This window comes from Cyrtonyx montezumae, unplaced genomic scaffold (assembly GCF_038088225.1).
Source record: "Cyrtonyx montezumae isolate F1298 unplaced genomic scaffold, pur_monq_1.0 scaffold_14, whole genome shotgun sequence".
NCBI lineage: Eukaryota > Metazoa > Chordata > Aves > Galliformes > Odontophoridae > Cyrtonyx > Cyrtonyx montezumae.
The window spans coordinates 3,335,312-3,355,898 of record NW_027071870.1 but is presented as its reverse complement, the minus strand read 5'-3'; the positions used below and the strand labels follow the sequence as shown (position 1 = coordinate 3,355,898).

The window sequence follows — 20,587 nt, the reverse complement described above, 5'->3', positions numbered from 1 at the left end:
AAATAAAACTGTGACTAACACTAATCCCTGTGGCACACAGCTGGACACTTCCCTTCCAACTCAGTACATTGCCACTTACCATTACCCTCTCCTTATGGTCTGTCAGGCAGGTTTCAGTCTGTGAGATGGCATAACACATCCCAGCTATTCTGTGTTTGTCTATAGAGGAGGATTTTTAGAGAAACTGCATGAAAAGTTCTCTTGTCACTTTGTTCCACTGATGAAAAAATCTATTTTTAAAACTAATTAATTCGTCTTGTTCATTAGTAGTCTGTTCTTTTAATCACCAATTTTGTCTTAAGAGTTTGCAAAGCCTTTTTTTTTTTCCTAAAACTGTTTTTGTTTCTATATTGTTTATATTTTGTTTCTGTTCTCTGTCTTTTACTACTATGTTGTGAATCAATGTCCAGCAAAATATTCACCAAGATTCTCTTCCTTATTTGAAAAACAAGCTATACCTCAGTATGCAGAACAAACTTTGTAAACATAGCCTATAATTATCTACAGCAATATGCCTGTGAAGAGAAAGGAGGAAAGAGAGCAAACTGTTCTTGTGTGGATTTCATAGAAAGAATCAAAAGACGCTTTACATTTGTTTGTAATATTTACTAATTCTGTAAGAATTCCTTAAGATATTGCAACATATATCAGGTAGACATGTTTATTTGGTGTTTCAGGTATGATTTTTTTCAAAGTATGTTCCTTATTAATGCTTTTGAGTACTTACTGATCTACTCTTTTCAGATGTTTTCGGGTTTTTTTTGTTTTTTGTTTTTGTTTGCTTGTTTGTTTGTTTTTTGTTTGGTTTGGTTTCTTTTGTTGGTGTTTCATTTTGTTGGTTTGGGTTTTTTTTTGTTTGTTTGTTTGCTTTTTATTTGTTTTTTGCTTATGCATTTCTACATGCCAACATTTTATCAATTTCTCAGAATTATACTTTTGGTAGTCTGTTACTCATGTGTTGCCATAGTGCCTCTGTTCATTTCTTGGTTTCAAGTCTAATATGTTCTGATCAGAGGCTCCAAGAATCTTTATATCCTTACATTTCAAAGTCTGCCCTGTTGCTACAATTCTGTACCATTGGTCTTTGTGCTGAAATCCTTCCTTTCTAGGTAATAACACTGCTGACAAAATTTACTCTGAGATGTTTTAAAAACATTTGTCTGAAGAATTGAAGACATACTTTGAAGTCAACAATTTAAATGAAATCAACCTTGCTTCTGGGTATCTCATTATTTGCATGTGGCCACTAAGGGCAAGATTTTTCCAAAATGAGTGCCAAAATATCCTGTGCATCTTAAGAACTGGACTGGCATTCAAAAGTGCTTAAACCTAAGCAGCTGCCGCTGGCTTCGGTGGCTTGATATTTTTGGTAGCTTATTGTCAGATATCACAGATAATTTTTTTTTCAACTCAGCAGCTTCTCTGACTCTTACCTTAGGGTCTCAGAAATTAATATCAGTTTGGGAGGTGGTGCAGACAGGCAGTAAGTGTTATGAATATCAATAATAGTACTGATTTTTCTCACCTCTGCAAATACTTCAAGCCCATCTCAAAACCCATGCTGTTTGGTTCTGTTGCCCACCAAAGAATTACAGAAAATAGTTAAGGGTTCTGCAGTAGTGAAAACATCAAGAAACATCTTCACTAAAACAAATACTTTATTGTTTTTACGTTGAGTTTCTCAGTAGCTTTTATGACCATAGATATTGTCATTCAGCAAGACCTCCTGTAGCCATCTCCCAGAATTCACTGCCGTTTGGACCAGAAAATTTTAAAACACCTCTTTCTCATTGCTTCATTTCCTGTGTTTCCGGTTGTGGCTGTTCTTTCCTGATGTGTAGGACAGTGAAACAAGAATTTTCGCTTTTTCATGCAGTATTTTTTATTTAAAGATGTGAAAATCTGATGTTGTAGGAAACTTGTGATCAGCAGTGATTTGTTTCAGAACTTGCAGTTATTTGCTTGCCAAGTAACAAATAACTTTTGTATGTAAATTTAGTGATGTCTTTCAGTAGCATTTTTTAGAAAGTTTAGAGTTATTGTTTGAGAATTTGTGAAAGATGTTGGCTGCAGGCAGGCCAGAATATATGTAGAAAGGTTCAGTACCTTCTTGAGCTAATTGTCAAAATGGGAAGATGGAAGATAATAATCCTCATGGAAGTATTAAAATGGAGAGGTTAGATTATGTATCTTCAGCAGGATGATCATGAACAAAGAGGCTCGGCGTAGGACTGGTGCACCTGTCATTGCTGGAGGGCAAAGAGGCAAGTGGTTCCAAAGGGAACTGACCTTTTTCTTTTAGGCATTGAGTCAATCCCATATCCTAAGGCACATGTTCTGCGTTAAAATTATTATAACTCCCCTGGTATTAGGTTGAACAACAGACTCTGGTGAGAATCTATGAAAGGAATACATAAAATTAAGGTGGTGGTTGTTCATGTATTGTTTTAAATTAAGCCCTAATAGGAAGTAGGTTCTGTAATTTTGAAAGATTTCACTAAAGCAGTTAAGTTGCTATCTAGTTACAATAAATTTAATTGGAGTTCAGGGAAAAAAAAAGTGAAATGTTGTTTGTCTGAATTAGCAGGTCTCCTGATATCAAAATGTAAATGATAATGGTTAGCAGTAGATGTGCATTCACAAAAAAAAAAAACCTGGACCCATTTAAATAATGTAATGTATAATATAATACAGTGTATATCTAAGGTCTGCTACTAGCTGAATTTATATCTGTAAGATCTGATTTACAAATAGAGAAAACTTTCTGTTAAATTATTCACTTCTCATAATAATTGATCTTACAGAGTTGATCTTATGCTGGAGTATGTTTGATCATAAATTCAATGAAAGCAGCCACCATCTTTGTGATGTTTGTCCAGCTAAATCCTTCAGTGAATAAAATAATAAAGATGCCAGCTGTGTGTGTTTTATGATCACTGCTGCAGTAGGAGGGTAGAAATACAGGCGAATAAAAGCTCTAATTTCTCATGTTGAATTTGTGAGCTCAGAGTCTTAGTCTAAAGAATTTAAATGGAAAGAAGAAATGTTTTTCATCTGTCATGTTCTCATAAATGTGTTGTTTGCTTTTGTTTAGGAATGCAGAACAGAATAATTTTTAGATATTACCATTGTTTTGAACCAAACTTGAAAAATCTAGGGAAATCTTATATAAATAGATGAAACGTATGCTTTTCTCTCAGGTAAGAATAACCTTTGTTTTTGATTTGCATCCTTCAGTTAGATTAGTAGCAATCTTAAAACTGTGTTTACTCCTTAATACTAACTGTACTGTTAGTGAGCGCCAAATCAATTTTACCACCATAACATAAAAAAAAATCAACTCCAGAATATGGCTGGCCTTCTTTCAGCATTATGACTGTTTTGGAATAGATTGTTATATTCCTTTTATTTCTTTCATATTTGATCTTTAAAGTGCCCCTGAGTCAAGCTTTATTCTGCAACCATGAGGGCATGAATCCTTCCTGAGATGTTGACAGACAGTGTTTGGTGTATATCATTTTTCTGTCAGATACAACCTATGTCTATAGTGCTAACTAAAGCAGAGCCAGGCCCGATCTTCTGGCCCTGAGGCCATGTGGCAGACCTTAGCTACATCTGTAGGAGGAAGTGCTTGGGCATGCATCTCCTGTGGGTTTTCTGCACTTCCCATGCAGCTGCAGGTGCTATTACTATTTTTAAGGTGTTCAGTATTGGTTTTTGAATTCAACATTTCCAGGATAAGACAAGACTTATGTTGCAGGCTCCAGGAATAGCATAAAATTTAAGGAAATATGTTGCGTGCCCTGTTTCTAAGAGGCTTGTGGATACAAACTTTAGGGAATAGACCCATTGCAGTCTTGAGCTTGTTTCCAGAGAAGTTTCCCACATTTCTCTCTCTACAGTGCTAACGTCATTTCTTGCCTGGGTTGGAAGTCTTAGAGATGTTTTTATCCATCTTTTCCTTATCCTGTGCATCCAGACTGCTTTAAACATTTTTTTCTGAGATACTCATTTTTTTCTCCTCCAAGCAGCTATGTCATTCAGATCTTGACATCCTACTTTTTCTCAGTTACCACTGTATACTTCTCATATCTTCTGCCCAATGCCCTTCTTCAGATCCCTCAGTTTATTTATTTTTTTCTGAGTTGAGCTCTCCATCCAGCGCTGGCTTGATCATCTTATCCATTTCAAAATGCTTCACAATTAGTCCTCTTCCTTCAGCAAGCTCTGTCTTTGCTCCCACTCTTTTCTCAGCCACATTTAGTCCTCCTGTTCCCCACATCTTTCTGACAGACTCAGAACTACTGCCTTCCTTTCTGTGAATCACACTGCTGTGTGCCCTGGTTTAGCACTTCTTTGCAGTCCTTTTCAACATGCTTCTTGTTCTCAATATGGAAAGTGCTGTGATCAGTCCTCATCTGCTTAGAATGCCTGAAATCTGTTTCCTTTCCACTGAAGCATAAAAACCGTGTAGGTATTTACCTGCTTGTCCTGACTCGGTGGCAACACACGTGATCAGACATATAGCACAGCTCCATGGGTGCGACATTTTCCTCATGCTAAATCTTTTGAAAATCCACCTACTTACTTTAGGTCAGTAGAAGTGGTTTGAGCTCTTCTGGCAGTCGGTTTTACTGATAGCTGGCTCTTTGGGAAATCTGACCTTTAATGGTCACTGTAATACATAACAATTTTTATTTTAGTTCTTAAATCACCTGTGCTGATTTATGTCTAAATAGCAGTAACTCCCTGCTTAGCTGTATCTCTTTCATGCTACTTCAGCAGGTTAGGATTTGCAAAAATCATTCAAGATTGAGTCTTTCCCTATTGAAAGCTGAGTATCAGATAGCACTGCATCCTCACACACACACGAGTGCAAGCACTTACAGTCGATATATTTCAGTAGCTGGTAGCTAAAATATATGGAATTTGTGGCTTAGTCGGTTCATAATTAAAAAGGCATTAAGATGTTGTGTCAAAGCTGAGCAACTTTATTTAAAAAAAGAAAAAGAAAAAACAAGCACACTTCAGTACAGGTACATGTGGATATGTACTGTTTCACTTAAGAAAAATACAAAATTGTATTTTCTTTTCTCCATATTAAAGAGCAATTGCTGTTTTCTTCTTATGTAGTAGTCTTGTGCCTGTGAAGCACTTAAATTCATGCTTCTTTTAGCAGATTGTCACATACGTATTTGTCTCTTAACAATTACTGTTGCTGTTAGCATCAATACCAGGCACTGGATTTCCAGTCAGCCAGCTTCTTCCTTCTGGATGATTCCTGATGTCCCCTTTAGAAAGTATTTCCATTAATGTAATGAGAAATAGCAGTGAGAATGAATTTGGAGAAAGAATGGCACCTTCTGCACTATGCTGTTGGTGTGAATGTGTTTTCCCATGCTGGGATCTTTCCTGACGTTATCAGAAGCAGTACCTGGTACCTGAACGCTGCAAGTAGTTCCGAATGATATCTAAATATTTATGTATAATAACATATAATGGTTTGAATGTATTACCCATAATCTCTCATTATAATAACCTTGGTTTACTCCTCACAGTGGTTGTTACGTATGCATCGTTTTCCTGTCGTATTTCTTAGTTTAGGAGTATAGTTCCAAAAAGACCAAGATACCTACTTGCAAGTAATTGCTTAGTCTCATTGGGTTCAACCAGGCAACTCATATACATAAAGTTAAACACATGCATATGCCTGGGGTCTATCTTCATGAGCTTTCCAAGCTTGAGGCATTCTCTCTGCCTCCAAATCTCTATCCACTTTTAATGAGCTGTATAAATAAATACAGAGTACTCTTGATCATTCTGTATCCATAAAATGCATTTTATTAGCTGAGAGGTATACAATAATAGAAAATATCAGACTATCTGATGTTTTAGGATGCTGTGGGAGGACAGGACAAGTAGCTGTTTCCAAGTGGTTGACAGACCTGAGGCCCCAGCAAGACAGATTTGTAGGTTAACAGTGATAAATGATCTCTGCCTTTGCAGAGTAAAGCAAGGTCACTCTTCTCAGGGCGCTGCTGGCATGCTGCAACCTTGCAGCAAATTCTTGTGGAAGTATGGAGCAAACAGAACAGTTCTTATTTACAGTAGAATTAAATTAAGACTTCTCAAACCCAAGACAATAAAATATCAGGCAGGAGGGCAGAGATTTACAATTCAGTGCTAATGTTTATTTACCAGAACTTAGTTCTTTTTTTAGCTTTCAAGTGGTGATAGGTCCAAAAAGACAATTGTGTTGTTTTCCTGTAACCATTTAATTCATGCAGATAGGGGAAACTTTCTTGACTGTCCTAACAACTGCACCCACTGACAAGTTTGAAATCCAGAGGTTGGTTGTTTTTTACTGTGTTGTTTTTATTTGGATTTCTTTGAAAACAATCAGGTTGTTGAGGGTGGGAGGAAGAAGAGCGCAGAGGTTGAACTATAGCGTGTGCCAAAGTTTTATTTCAGCTATTTCTATGTCAGGGGTGGGATGGGAGGTTGTTCCCTCCTTTCTTTTTTTGGCTCATGTCCAGCCAGGGAGGAAATAAATATGTGAAGAAAGAATGCTATGGAATGTTAACTTCACTGCCATATTTTCTTCCTTTTATCACGCCCCAAGATTCAGTGAAGTTGATATAAATTCACCATGCCTTCTTTTAAAAAGCATAACAGAAAGGCATTCTTCCTTTAAGAGTCAGACTGTAAAAGGTGATTTTCTTTCACTCAGTTTGGTTTAAGCCTGTAAAAAGCATTAAGTGAAAAATCTGATATATTTGTTAGGGCATTTATTGCATTACTAACTTATATTTTCAGTCCTCAGTGAAAGGTTTATAGAGAACATAAACCTTGAAGAGCTTTTGTTCAGGATTAAAGATATATTTTCCCCATTTTCTGGTGAAATAATAGCTCATAAAATGATTGGAGTGTTTGTAATTATTTTTAGATATTTTTATTTTCCAAGGATATTCTGTACAGTTTGCTGAGATGCATGAAGAAGGATTTTAAGAGCATCCTACTGATCATAAGATCCACACTCTAAAGAATTTAAAAATAATCAAATGCTCCTGATTAGGTGTCACCACCATGTTGTTGTTCTTCATTAATTACATATACAGCAAGCAAAGACCTTCCAGTAAACTGCAAATCGGGTATGTTCAGTAGTACTCTGTGATGGTGTAAGTAATATATTATGTCTTTCATAATGAATATCTTTAGTGCAGTGCTTGCTGTGATGCTGAAAGAATTGAGATACCTGATTGATGGAGGCATGTAAAATCATAAAGAAGTAATTGCTAAATTCTTTCTAGAGCAAAATGGTGAGGGATGTTCACATTACAATTTCTTAGAAAGTGCTTTCCCTGGGAAATATCTGTATCTGAGTAGAAACTGCTGAAAACTGGGTGAATGAGTGGATGGAAATGAAATACCCAAGTTAGAAAATATTGTGCGTTCAAATAATTTGTTGTGATTTTAAGCAGTAGCAGAATACTATGCTCATTTATCATGTTGCATGGAATATCATAACCTGAGAATTTCCAGAATTTCAGGAAATTACATGATCTTATCACAGAAAGCCACACTTGAGAGTATGTTACAACATAGCATATATTGCACAGTTGCTGCTTAAATTTTTCTTCTTCTTCCTGTCTTTAATGTCTATCACAGTGATCTCAATCACTTCTTTTGATGTTCCAGTGTATATTATCAGTGAGCAGTATACATTGTCAATGAGGAGCTTTTACTGTCTGTGTGCTTTATGCTCTCTGTAGTTGGCAGTGAGTTTCTTTGAAAGATTTCATAGTCCAACATATTTATTAGGAGACATCAGAGCAAGAGCTATCTTGGATGTATGTCAGACCATAGGAGGATGAAAACCAGGACACTTTTAAGTCTGTTGTATATTGACTGATTCTCTTTAGCCTTTATGTTTCAAGCTCAAATCAACCACATTCAGTTTTCAAAGGTATGATCCTGTATGATGCAAGCATTTCAAACTGAATATCGCCAGCAATATCAAGTTGTGGAAGTATAATAATGTATCTGAAACAGACACCAAAACATATCACATACAACAGAGAAAAAGGCAGGGAGAAATAGACTCATAGTGTAGTTTTGGTTCTGAATTGCATCCAGTGACATCCCCATAGGCAGATCTGAATAGTTTTATCTTCTAGTCACAATCAAGCTTAATAGCTATCATTAAAAGAGAATTGCTGTGATGGTCTGGATTACTTTATTGTCCAGTTTAGATGTGGCCAAACTGAGTATCTGATGCCTCGCATGGCTCACAAAACTATTTTACTACAGCAGTACCATACGACTGGTGGCAAAGTTGCTTGAGCCCAGAAGACAAAACAGTAATCATCTCCAGCTGTAGAAGAATCAATCCACTACTCAATGCCTTTAGCCTGCTGCGTTCCCAACCTGCCAGTGGGGGAGGACACTGAAAATCACCGTCAATTCCTGCCATTTCAACTACTGCCATTCTTCCCTGTTAGTCTCCATACGAACCAGAAATGTTGGGCTTATGTGACTCAGACTTGAAACTATGTTATTTGGAGCCATCCAGATACAGCCAGTCCTGATTTTCCAGATTGGACCAGAGCACTACAGGTCTTGATATTTGAGTGTATTTATGCTTGAGAGAAAACTAATGTTTCTCAAAATAGAGACTGATATTGTATTGTTCCATTCTGAGAAGTTCAGAACCTGCAGCTACATATAATAATGATTTATGTATTGGTTCAGTAGGTTCCTTTAAGAATTTACCAGGCATATAAGAATAATATATCTAGATGTAAATGTGCAGTAATTATATTTAAAAATAAATATAGCTGTAGTGTTAGAACCTTTATTTGTCACATTCACTTTTTTCATGAAATACTATTGCTTTCATGGCTGCTTTCCAGCTACTGAGAATTAGTTCAGATGTGTCAGGGTTATTAGCTTGTTGGAATGCACTGCATGAACCCACCTCCACAGTTTCCCAAAGAGGGCTATGACCTCTTATACATCTGTGTAAACAGCAAAAAGAATCAAGCACCAATACCTCTAGCTCTGTGCACGTATGAGGAGAGCACTCATGAGTGTGTATCATGACTTTTTTTTTGCTAGTAAACATGTTGATTACCCTTCCAGTACTTCAACAGATAGGACTGCTGATGCTGTCATTCGCTAATATAATTTAAAATGATTAAACTAATTTCTAAGACACCCAAGAGAGATTGTTTCATACACCCGTATAGGATAACATGAAGATGTAAAGGTTCGGGAGTGCAGTTGTACACAAGAAAACATAGCAAGAATACTGGAAGCAGTGTAGTGCCTGACCTCAGTGTCAGATTTCCCCCAGTTTTGCTCATCTTAGAAGCCTGAACAGCATTTTGCACTCATGTGCAAAATCCTACTCATTGTAATGAATACCAAGAAGTATTCCATTGAGCTGGTGAGAGCCTGGAGAGCATGGTTTCCCATCTTGCATACAGAGAGCTCTGTCATTCTGAAACAAAACTGCTGCCAGCAAATCATTTTGTCAAGAGTGAGAGTGAGATTTTGTCAAGAGTGAGAGGGATACTGGATGTCTGGAGATGTGTCTCTTCTAAAGAAGGCATACAATGGAGGCCTCAAGCAGGTGGGGGGGATGATCCCCAGGCTGAATTTCGGCTGTGTGGCTGCATTTGTAGGTTAATTGTTTAGTATGTGGTTTGGCTTGATGTACCTCTACCCTGTGCTGTAGAGCAAATTCTGCTTTCTGTGGTTGATCAGTCAGTCTGAGTAAACCATGGCTTCAGTGAACCTTCAAAAGCTGTTTCCTAAATTTGTTCATCCGTTTTAGTCCTTGGTACCTTCTGTGTAAAACACTGAGAAAAAAAAAACCAAATCATATTCTTTACTCTGCTAGATTTCCATCCCCTAATCTTTATTAAAAGCTAAAAGCATGGCATCCCAGATTGGGTTAATTTCTTGGTTCATGATGGCTGACCAACCCATGCAGCAGCACTGTGGTGGCCCTCTGGGTGTGGTGGGGAAGTATTTCCCCAGTGTCCTTTTTATGCTGGAGCTTGAAGGATGGTGTGTGTCCTCTCCAGGGCTGTAACAATGGAAAATGCTCTTTTTTTTTAGTAAAAAGAAAATGTGACTTGAAGTAGTCTCTGCTCCAGTCTGTCAGCTGTGTGCTCTGAGCAGAATCACACATGTATTCAGAGATGCAAAACAGTCAAGGCAGAGAGGGGCATCAGCTGGTCAGAAGATAAAGGGATTTGCAATGAAATCATTAACTGTAATATATGAAGTTGGCACAGCTTTGTGTCAAGAGAGGCCTAGAGACTGAGGGAAGGTGGAAAGACTGCCAGCCCCATGCAGGCTTGGGTGAAAATCCTAAAACTGGAATATGGCCTTCACGGCTGTGATTGTACGTAAAATATCTGTAAGCTTTAAACTACGCTTAATGATGCAATTGTTCTAGTTGGCTGTTGTTTTGTCTTTCAGCACTTCAGGTGACAAGGGATTTCTTAGAATAAAGAAGCAGAGCAGGGGGTCCCACGGGAGTTAGGTGCCTCCCTCCCCTGGGCCATGCTGTAAACTCCAGTCAAGAAATGAATTAGTGATATGCTGTGAGAGTCTTATCTTGAAATGGAAAATACACACAGTAAACGATTTTTGCTTTGGGAAGTATTTACCTCATGCTGTTAGGAGTACATAGCATATTATCTCCATTTGTTTTAATGCCCATTTGTCTTAATTATTAATGTGAATTCGGGTTGCATTCTTCATTGCATTTAAAAGCAAATCACCCCAAGTTCAGAAGTTCATTGCACATGCCCCAAACTTTTTTTTCTCAAGTGCTTAAACCAGACCAGTGATCTTGGTCATGTTCTGCTTGACCAAATACTGACCTTCCTTGCAGTAGAAAGACATTCAAGCCTGTTTTATAAAATTAAATCAAATTCATGTAATCCAGTGAGATTTACAACTGCTCAAGTCTAGTCAGATTCAAATATGTTTAAAGTGAGACAGGTTCATACAGTGTTTGCTTTTGTTGAGCTAAGGCAGAGAGATTAAGTTGAAAATCAGTGCATTTTTGCAAGTGTCATCAGAGTAGGTCTGTAAAAATATTCCCAATATTTCTCAGAATAATATATACGTATTATCTAATACTCATTGTCAAAGATTTATCTGTACTCAGCTGCATGCCACATTTTCTGAAAGTATGTATGCTGTCATGGCTAGTAACTGTTCCTCAGTGATTAGTGTGACAGTAAGTGAAGCGTGAATATTGAGACTTGCCATATCATGCATGCCAAGTTACTATATGGCCCAACTGCTGTGAGACAAAACATGCTATTATGTTTTAGACACAAAGCCATATTGTATGAAATTCCATTCTGTCACATACTGAAGGAGGTGTATTTAAAAATCAAATCTTTTTTTCTTTACCCTTTTTTGTTAACTTTTCTATATTAGATACTTAACTACTGAACCCCATCTGAACATTCAGCTTTTGTTCCTATTGAAGACTCATGTTTCAAACTTACATAAAAAAAAATCATTAATGTTTTAAAGAGGAGATTTTAAAGAGACTATTGGAAAAAAAAAGAAAAAGAAAGAAAGAAAGAAAAAGGAAACAAAACTGAACGGGCTGATATTCCGAACTGCTGTGGTTATGCATATGCACTAAACGAGGTTTTTCAAGCAATTCTGATATAGTAGGTGAACATGATCATACAGTGCATTTTTCATAAGTGAAAGAATAGCTTCATCTTAAACAAAGCAACAAAATTTGTCATGTAGTCCACTAAGGCATCAGTTTTAAGACCGACGATCTTAGGATTCCGCATGCTTATGGCTGCTGCAACGTCCAGTGACTTCCAGAAGTGACCTTAGCAAAAGACATCCTATTTGCAGAATAATTTTTTTCATCACTGTGCAAATCTCCACAAACAAAACTACCACTTTTATGTAGATCTCTACTTAACTAAAAGTCATGTTCTGTTCCTTGAGTAACTTGGAAGATCTTCTTCAGCCTGTAGTACACAGGAGGTGAGATGTGACCATTACTGTCCCTTAAGACTTTAAAATCTATAAATGCTTGGAAACCTGATGCTAATAATGTAGTAATGAGAATCTTCAAGGCACTGTATAAACAACCCCAACAGCCGTACTTGGAGTATGATCTGGGCAAGAAAATTTAATGATTAGAGCATATTGAAGTACTTATGCAGACTGTGAGATGATCTTAATCTTTTTTTCTATTTATTAATTATAAAACAGGTTCTAATTTTGACTGATTTATTCACAATTGTTTCATTAGTTGATATGATATTTTTTTTGCAGTCCTAGATACTTTTGTTTTTATATTGTATTTATAGAATCTGCTCAGTTTTTGACTTTGGCTTCTTGGTTAACTGGTATCTTTGTGGTTTCTAAGCTGAGAAGATGATTTTGGCTTTCAAAAATCATTCCTACTCAATTTGATTTCAATTTATTAATAAGTCTGATTTTCTTTTTTAACAAATCTTAGCAATGTATCAGATACTTCGGTGATGGAAGCAAAGCAATGACACCACTTTATTCCAGAACACCAAGGAACTAGAGTGTTGTTATCCAAAATTTCACGTACAGTTCAGAATCCATTAATTTTTGAATTATGCTTCCTTTCTTTTTTCCTTATGCTTTGCCAGTCTTAATTAGCATCTTTAATATGCCTGTGGATCAGCTAAGCATGGTAAAGTTCTTTTTCCTCATATTGGAGGTTAATATTTCACTACTCAAAGAAATGGTCACATTTTTATAACTTAACACTGTCTTTCATCAAAGACAGGGCAAATTTATTTTGCCTACAAAAAATGATATAGCTACCTGTGTATAGGAAAAAAGTACCTTGGTGAAATGATTTACCAGGGCCTCTCAACAAATAGTTGGTGCTAGTGGGATAAAGACACAAAACAAGCCTCACTGGCTCAATATAATGATGAGAATTTAGGTGTCTAGAAGAACAAATGCCAATTCTTAATGGGCATTCAGTCATCCTTTCTCATTTCTCTGTTAAGAATTGTAATTTTTTTCCTTGTATTTTGCTGTGCTCTTTAATGGACTTAGCTGTGTTTTTCAAAGAAGTTGAATAAAAGAACGTTTATTTACTAGTAGTTTAAGGAGTCTAGAATTAATCCTTTTGTCAAACCTGATTTACAGGCAATGACTGTCTAATTTGAGATGCCTTTCTTTTGTCATGAACTTAAAAATGAACGAACAAACCAAAAACAGAAAAAATATACCTATCATAAACACTAGAGTTTTGCATCTGTTCAACCTAGAGTACTAATTCCAAATCCCTACCCTGAGGTTTCTATAGGTATGTGGCTGATGAGAAATAATGGCTTAAAAAGGTCAGCATTTCTGAGCAATTGATCCCCAGGTAATTTTTGGGCAAATAATTCCATCTGTTCTTCAAGTCCAGATAGACAGGGACAAAAGAAAAAAATTCCAATGTTTAATCTACGTTCTCTGAATGGTATTTCAGAAAACCATCTTGAGCTGAACAAGGAGAAGAAATACGAAATATGTCATAGGTTTATTAATTTTAGAGCACACTGATACCATCTTTTTCAATTACTGCAGTATTTTGGACTGCAGTCTGCTATTCCTCTAATGGTAAACTAACACATATTCATAATACAGAGGAGGTCTATAGTATATCTTGACATTTTTACCTGACAAGTGATCTGTAATGAGCAATTTATACTATTTATAGAATTATCTACTAATGGTAGTAATAACACGATGTGTATATGATTCAGCATCTGGTTTTGAACTGTGTATTATAAGAAATTCTGTGGCTTTGGAAACAGGGTATCTGTACAATCCTAGACCAAAGCTGCATCCTGATGATAACTATTTTTTCTTTTCTCTCAGAATGTACTATTTTTAGCTTATATTTTCATATTATACCACAAGCATATAACTCCTGCTAAAATAATGAGTTTTCCCCAAATTCTCTAGGTAGCTCACAAAAGGTAGTTCACTTACAATTTAATGTTTGCCTTGAATGAACACCTGATGAAGAGTCAGCCTCCTGCCATGTGAATACATGAAAAATAAGTCAGTACTTCCCAATATGCCTTTATGGAACACGATGCTTATATTCATGTTGATTTTATCATTGGATACATGACAGACTTTTATAAATAATTGTTATTTTAAGCCTGGATTTCATGCTTTTTAGATAGTACTAACCATTTGTCTCCAGTGCTATGAACCCTCAGTCTGTTGCTATGTTCAAATAAAATGTAAATGAAGAAATCAGAACAGTTGCTTTCAAGATGCTGCTGTTGCTCGTAATCCTTCAGAGTACTAGGTAGGGTGTGTGTGATATGGTGCATTATATGCTCTATATATGAAAACTGTGTATAAATTTTGAACAATCCATCCAGAAATAATTCATTGACTCCCAAACCAAAAGAATGTGTTTCTCTGCAATGCTCACAAACAGACTTGATTTTATACTGGCTAGCAAGATGCTTGTTTCAACTGAGACAACTGCAGATGGTATTAGTAAACAGGATAATGAGATTGTTATTCAGAAAAATCTTCTTGTTTGTGTTTCAGGCTGAGCTATGTGAATCATGCAGAAGATCTAGCCTCCAAACTACTCCAGTGTTTCCCAAAGAACAGATTGTCAGCACAGGCAGCCTTGAGCCATGAGTATTTCAGTGATCTGCCCCCTCGGCTATGGGAGTTAACTGATAGTGAGTATAACCTCCTCTGAATCGATTAAAAACAAAGACAGTAGTTCATAGAGGTGCATGTGATCGTATGTATGCTAAAACTCACGTGCAAACACATTCACAGATGTGCACATCCATGCACAAAATACGTGAGTGCAATAGGTATCTGAAATTACATAGTTAGCTTATAGTTAGCTTGACAGAGGAAAAATTGATTCTTTTTCTTTCTTTCTTTCTTTTTCTTTCTTTCTTTTTTTTTTTTTTTGCTATCTCTGCTCTGCAGTCTGCAGCTAGCTATCTTTGTATTTGATTATGTGTGCAGCCAAGAGAATTATCTGAATTGTCATAAAGCAAAAGGAAAAATACAATTTACATATTTAGTGCTTTTCATTTTCTGACATACAGTATGTTTTAACTAGCTGCAGTACACAGGATAAAAATCCTGAATCTCTATCTGTCATAACAGTAACCTTTAAGAAGGGAATTGGTATTGAGAAGTCTGAAAAACACGAAGTAGACAATTGGTTAATTTGCTGAATTAAACAGCATAAGTAGAAGATGGGGGATGATATTGCCAATTGAGAATGCTTTCAGTGATTACATACATCTTTTTATTTCTTTTATAAAACAAAATGCATTCCAATTGACTTGTCTAAAATCAGCACGTATGCTGACAGTTATCTCTTTAATTCTTTTCCAGAGTGTTAAAAATGCACTACTGTTTATTCTATGGAAAAAAAATGATCACGCATAATGTTTTTGCTTGGGAAGATTCTAGCACTGTAAATTGGTTTCACAGGGAAATACCAATTATTATTTTAATATAACTTAATATGAAGAAGAGGAGTGTGCATTGATTAGAACAGTGATTGCTATTTTCTGCTTTCAAACATGCACCTAGTAGCAAAAGACCTAAATCCAGTTCTTCAAGGTAAAATCTTTGAATAAATGACAGTAACACATGTGCTTAATTATTGCTAATGTAGAAGTTCGCCGGTAAAAAATTTAGTTCACTTTCTGAATATTAATCCTCAATAGATTTTGTTTACTTCAGTCTCAGTAAGAAAACTCTTCCAAAACTTTTGCTTCTCCACTCTCAGTGCGTGTAATAGTTACAAGTTGAGCTAGTTCTGTGACTGGCATTCTAAGTGCCCCTACTCCTGACACTACCCTGAAGAGCTCTCTCTTACTTGTAGAAAGTCTGAACGTTAACACTGAAGTGGTAACACTACATTCTGTACAGCATAGGTTATGTCACAGATATTGTCTATGCTCCATAAAAAAATTCCCAGCTCCCTCCTCTGTCATGAAAACCCCCTGCCCACTCCACTGAGTTTTCTGACTGTAGCCCCTCGTAAGCTGAAAATTCAAAAGGCGTAGTGTAAATTAAGGGTACTATTGAAAGTCTGCCTTTGCTGAAATGGAGGCAAAGAGATTCATTTCTTCAGAGCTAATGAAACATCAAGAATGCCAGTTCATTTATCCTTTTTCCTTTAAATGGGAAACAAAAATCACTCTTCGCTGGTGACATCTCAATCCTTCTGACTGCGTGATTTAGTCTAGCCAGGATTTTGAATTCTGAATTCTGCAGTAGTACTTTTCTGTTAATATGGACTTATTACCCACTTGCCACTTAGTTTATCAGTCAGTGGTTAAATCCAGTTCTATCAGTGAAGTAAATGCCTACACATTATCACTCTGCAGCAGGCTGCCAACAGAGACAGTCTTGTCCTAGTCATTAACAAGCACAATGTATGCAGAACACCAGAGGGGAATTAAAACCACAAAAAATACCTCAGGGTGGTATTTTTAATATGAGAATTTAATTTGTAATTTCACAGATTAAGAATTTTGGCTGCATTAATCCTTTTATCAGCTCACAGCAGGTTATTTGCAGAAGCATAACCATAAGGCGATATTCATTGGCAGAAACACGTCTTTGCATAACGTTAAACATCAGGAGCAGTGAAACCTTTTGAAGGGGGGAGAATAAAGATGAAAAATCATTATATTTTAAAGCAAGGTTCTTCTAAATGCCTCCAGTAAAATTTTGAGTTACAGAAAGACTATTTCTGTGGCTAGCAGATAATCATTGTGAAGCATAAATTCAGATGCAAGAAAGGACAATCCCGGTATCAAATACTACAATCATTTCTATTTAATATGACTTGGATATACTTGTAAACATATTTACAAAACAAAGAAGTCATATACTTTGGAGAGTTGGGAAAATGTTTACTGTAAAAAGAAATTACCACTTTTTGTGATTCTGGTTCTCTGGGTTAATGTTTTACATTGAGAAAGACTTTTTATTCATAGCTAATTAAATGCAGGTATAAATGCCCTGAGAATCTGTTCACAACAGAATCGTGTACATAACAGTATCCATCATGGAATGTTGTCCATTTTCAGTACTGAATTGCAAAATTGGGGATTTAGGATCATAATCAATGAAGGACTCACAGGTGAGGCAGAAGAAAGAGAGAGACAAAAAGTCAACTGTATGATTTTTCCATCTGAAAATATTGTTTCTTCAGAATCACAGTATTTCACAAAGGTATGATGCTTTGGCCTAAATAAATGTTAAAAAAAAAAGTTTCACTGTCTCTTTTTGAGGTTTAATACTAGGTATTAATCTTCTGTATAATATTTTACAGAATAACACTTTAATCTTGTGCTTTATTTTAAATGAGTTTGCAAAACTTATTTAAAATTTAATTCACAAAAGGGTTGATTTGGGTTTGGGTTTGGTTTCAAGTCCAGGCGCAGGGTCAATTGGGAGTTAGATTTCCAGACAGGAGCTGTCTGACAACTAACCACATTCAGTTTTTAAAAACATTACATTAGAATGTAAGACTTAACAATTTAGCTAAAAAATTCTTGTCAGGGAGTACAGTATAGTTTGTGAAGCAACACAGTTCTCATTTATCTCAGACATGCAGTTATCTATAGATTAACCCATTACTGTATACGTATTCTTGCTATTTTCTATTGAAGAAGGTAATTTCAGTCCTTCCTCTTTCCTGCTTTTGTATCTGAAAGCTCATATTGATTTATTTGCATGGAATATGTCATCTGTAATGCGTGCTGCTAGCAGAATAGGATATAGGATATATAGGGTAGCAGAATATCAGATACAAGTTGAGATGTCAGAAGTATGGTGGGAAGATCTGAATAAAAAATATCCTTGTCTTTTAAATGCACAAAATACAGCTGTGCTAATCTTTAATCTTTATCAATCAGTCAAACAAAAGGAAACTGTTACGGCCTTGATTACTTCTTTTAATGGACTGTCCATTAACATTTCCTCATGCAGTAATGCACTGGCAGCTATCTGAGGATATTTTTGTATGCACATTTGTTCTCACATTTGTTCAGCAGTTTGAGGTATCCCGAGAAAGAATGAGTTTTCATATCATCAATGTTTGAGTCCTTAACCGTTTGCAGCCTGACCTCTGTGATTAATGTCATGTCTGCTGCTAATTAGTTGCCTGGTGTTACATGGAAATCCTCAAGGTTTTTCTAACTCATGCAGAAAGGATTTGCCTTATGTGAAGGCTTTTTGAATTTCTGGAATATTTTTAACAAACCTAATTATCTTTAACAGTTAATAAAATGAAGCCTAATGAAGTAGCTCACTTCTACAGGCTTGAAGAGATTTTGAAGATCGTATATGTGATGTCAAGTTATTGCAGAAATTTGCTGATTTTTTCATCTTCATAATTATCCCTAAATGTTGTCAGGAAATTTTATGTGTAAAATATGATTTATAAGCATTTCAAGAAGAAGTAAGCAAGCAAATATGCACTGTGGAAACAGTGGTGTGGGGTTTTTTTTTGTTTGTTTGTGGGGTTTTTTTTGTTTTGTTTTAAAGGTGTATGCAACAGAAATGTTAGCATCAGACAGCTTCTATCATAGTGCTTGCCATTCCTTTCCATTCACAAATTTTACAGTGCTTTCTTGCATAATTGGGTGGTATACGTAAAAGCGGTATTTATCTATTCAGTGTTGTGTTTGGCATAGATATTAACCAATTATTTTTATATTATTACTTTTTGGGGAAAAGCCAAAGTTTCTGAATTGACATTCTGTTTTGCAGTGTCTTCTATTTTTACTGTACCGAATGTAAGATTACAAGCAGAGACTGGAGAAAGCATGAGAGTCTTTGGGAAAAACAATAGTTATGGCAAAGGTGTATCAAACAGCAAACACTGAAGAAAACCTGAGTTTCTAATAGATTACACAGGTAAGACATGGTTATTGGAAGGTATGTCTTTGAAAATACAATTTATCTTAGATTTCTGTAGACCACATATAAAAATGAACCAAATGTTTCTTAAATTGCACGTGTTCAAGCAGATAATCTGTTTTTTCAGTATGCATCTGTCAATATGATGAGTGTAAATTCTTGGCCTTGTGGGCAGGATCAGTGTGACTGACAGGCTGAAAACATTGCAGAAGTCAGTGCCAGCAGATTAAACACTGAATTGCCTTTAATTTGGACTGAGCTTTTCCCTCTGGAAAGATAGGGAGAGATAAAATACCTCTTACCAATTCTCTTGTTAAAATTTGGAGCAAGGACAAATGAATGGTTCCTTTAGCAGGTCTGGTAAACTTGATAGTTGAAGGGTTTTCTCGATGGAGTCAGAAGTGTTGACACATTAATAAATTTGATCAGTATCACTGGATCTGCTAGAATTGTTTTTGACATCTTTGATACCTGTTGAGGATTTAATACTCCATCTTTTTAATCACGGTTGTTCAGTGATGGAACAGTATAATTTGGCTCCATATATTCCAACAATGTAAGAGAACAGAGAAGGGAAAGTGTGTAGAGTCCCCTTGAAGTAAGGGAGTGGTTGCTGTGTAACTCTCCTGCTGCTCTAGTAGCTATTCAAAGGTATAGACTGATATTTATGTGGCATATATTCGCATCAAGTCTGCCATTTCAGCTTGTTATGATATCAGATGTTACTTTCCCTAATGAATTACCTTCATTGTTTTACTGTTGGTATTTACATGCTTTTTTTTTTTTAAACCTGTAATATGATGAAGATTGTTTGCCTGGCAGACAGCAACGGATGAATACTGAAAAGGAGTGATTCCAGTCTTGACAGACTGCCCCAATTTTGCACATGTTCTTTTCCAGCAAACCATTTAAGATTTTCTGATGTCAGAAATGAGGCAGCCTCTGAGCAGTCTGTTTACATCTTTATTGACATGCTAATCCCTACTTTTTCCTGGGGGTGTGCCCCTGCAGACATCTCTTCAACCTTGTCTGCTCTAACGTGACATATCATCCATCTAAAGTAAACTTCAAATGTGCCCACATGTGCTAAAGACCTTTTGTGTGGAAGCTAATGTACAGAATCTTATTCCTAATGTACAGTATCTTCTTTCTGTTACCTCCAAACAAATGAACGTTTTTGTTTATACAAAATGCGCAGTAGAATTTTTCGTTTTTAAACCAGCACGTACAACAGCAGAAAGGAGTTTGGTTGTTCTTATTGAATCTGTTTAAGCAGATACAGATGACTGTTAAAAATTTTAACTGTAAGCAGAAAGAGAGAGCCATGTGTTCCTTTGATGTACATTGGTGTACTGTTGTGGCTGTTTAAACACAGCTTTAATACAAAATAGCACCTTTCATTGTATTAAAGCCGGGAGCACTTAACAAATGTTAAGTAGCAGTTTGTATACATTTCTGATTACAGTTTTTCATCACTGCTTGGGACTCCATTGTGGTAGATGTGTACTGAGCAATAAAAGATCAGTTCTTGACTGTACTATTTGGCCCAAACTATAACACAGGGAAAAGAAGATAATACTGAGAGAGTGTAAAGTCCTCTTACATGTGCTGT

At 36.1% G+C, this 20,587-nt stretch overlaps 1 protein-coding gene across 2 annotated transcripts in view; it reads left to right on the top strand.

Annotated features, from left to right (window-relative positions):
* The window catches only part of CDK14 (cyclin dependent kinase 14), a 308,533-nt gene that overhangs the window by 227,730 nt on the left and 60,216 nt on the right, over positions 1–20,587 (top strand). For both annotated transcript variants that reach the window (XM_065731296.1, XM_065731297.1), the window contains 2 exons: positions 14,608–14,747; positions 18,826–18,972. In XM_065731296.1, coding sequence (XP_065587368.1) covers positions 14,608–14,747; positions 18,826–18,941 — 256 coding nt within the window. In that variant the 3' untranslated portion in view covers positions 18,942–18,972. The remainder of the gene's footprint in view (positions 1–14,607; positions 14,748–18,825; positions 18,973–20,587) is intronic.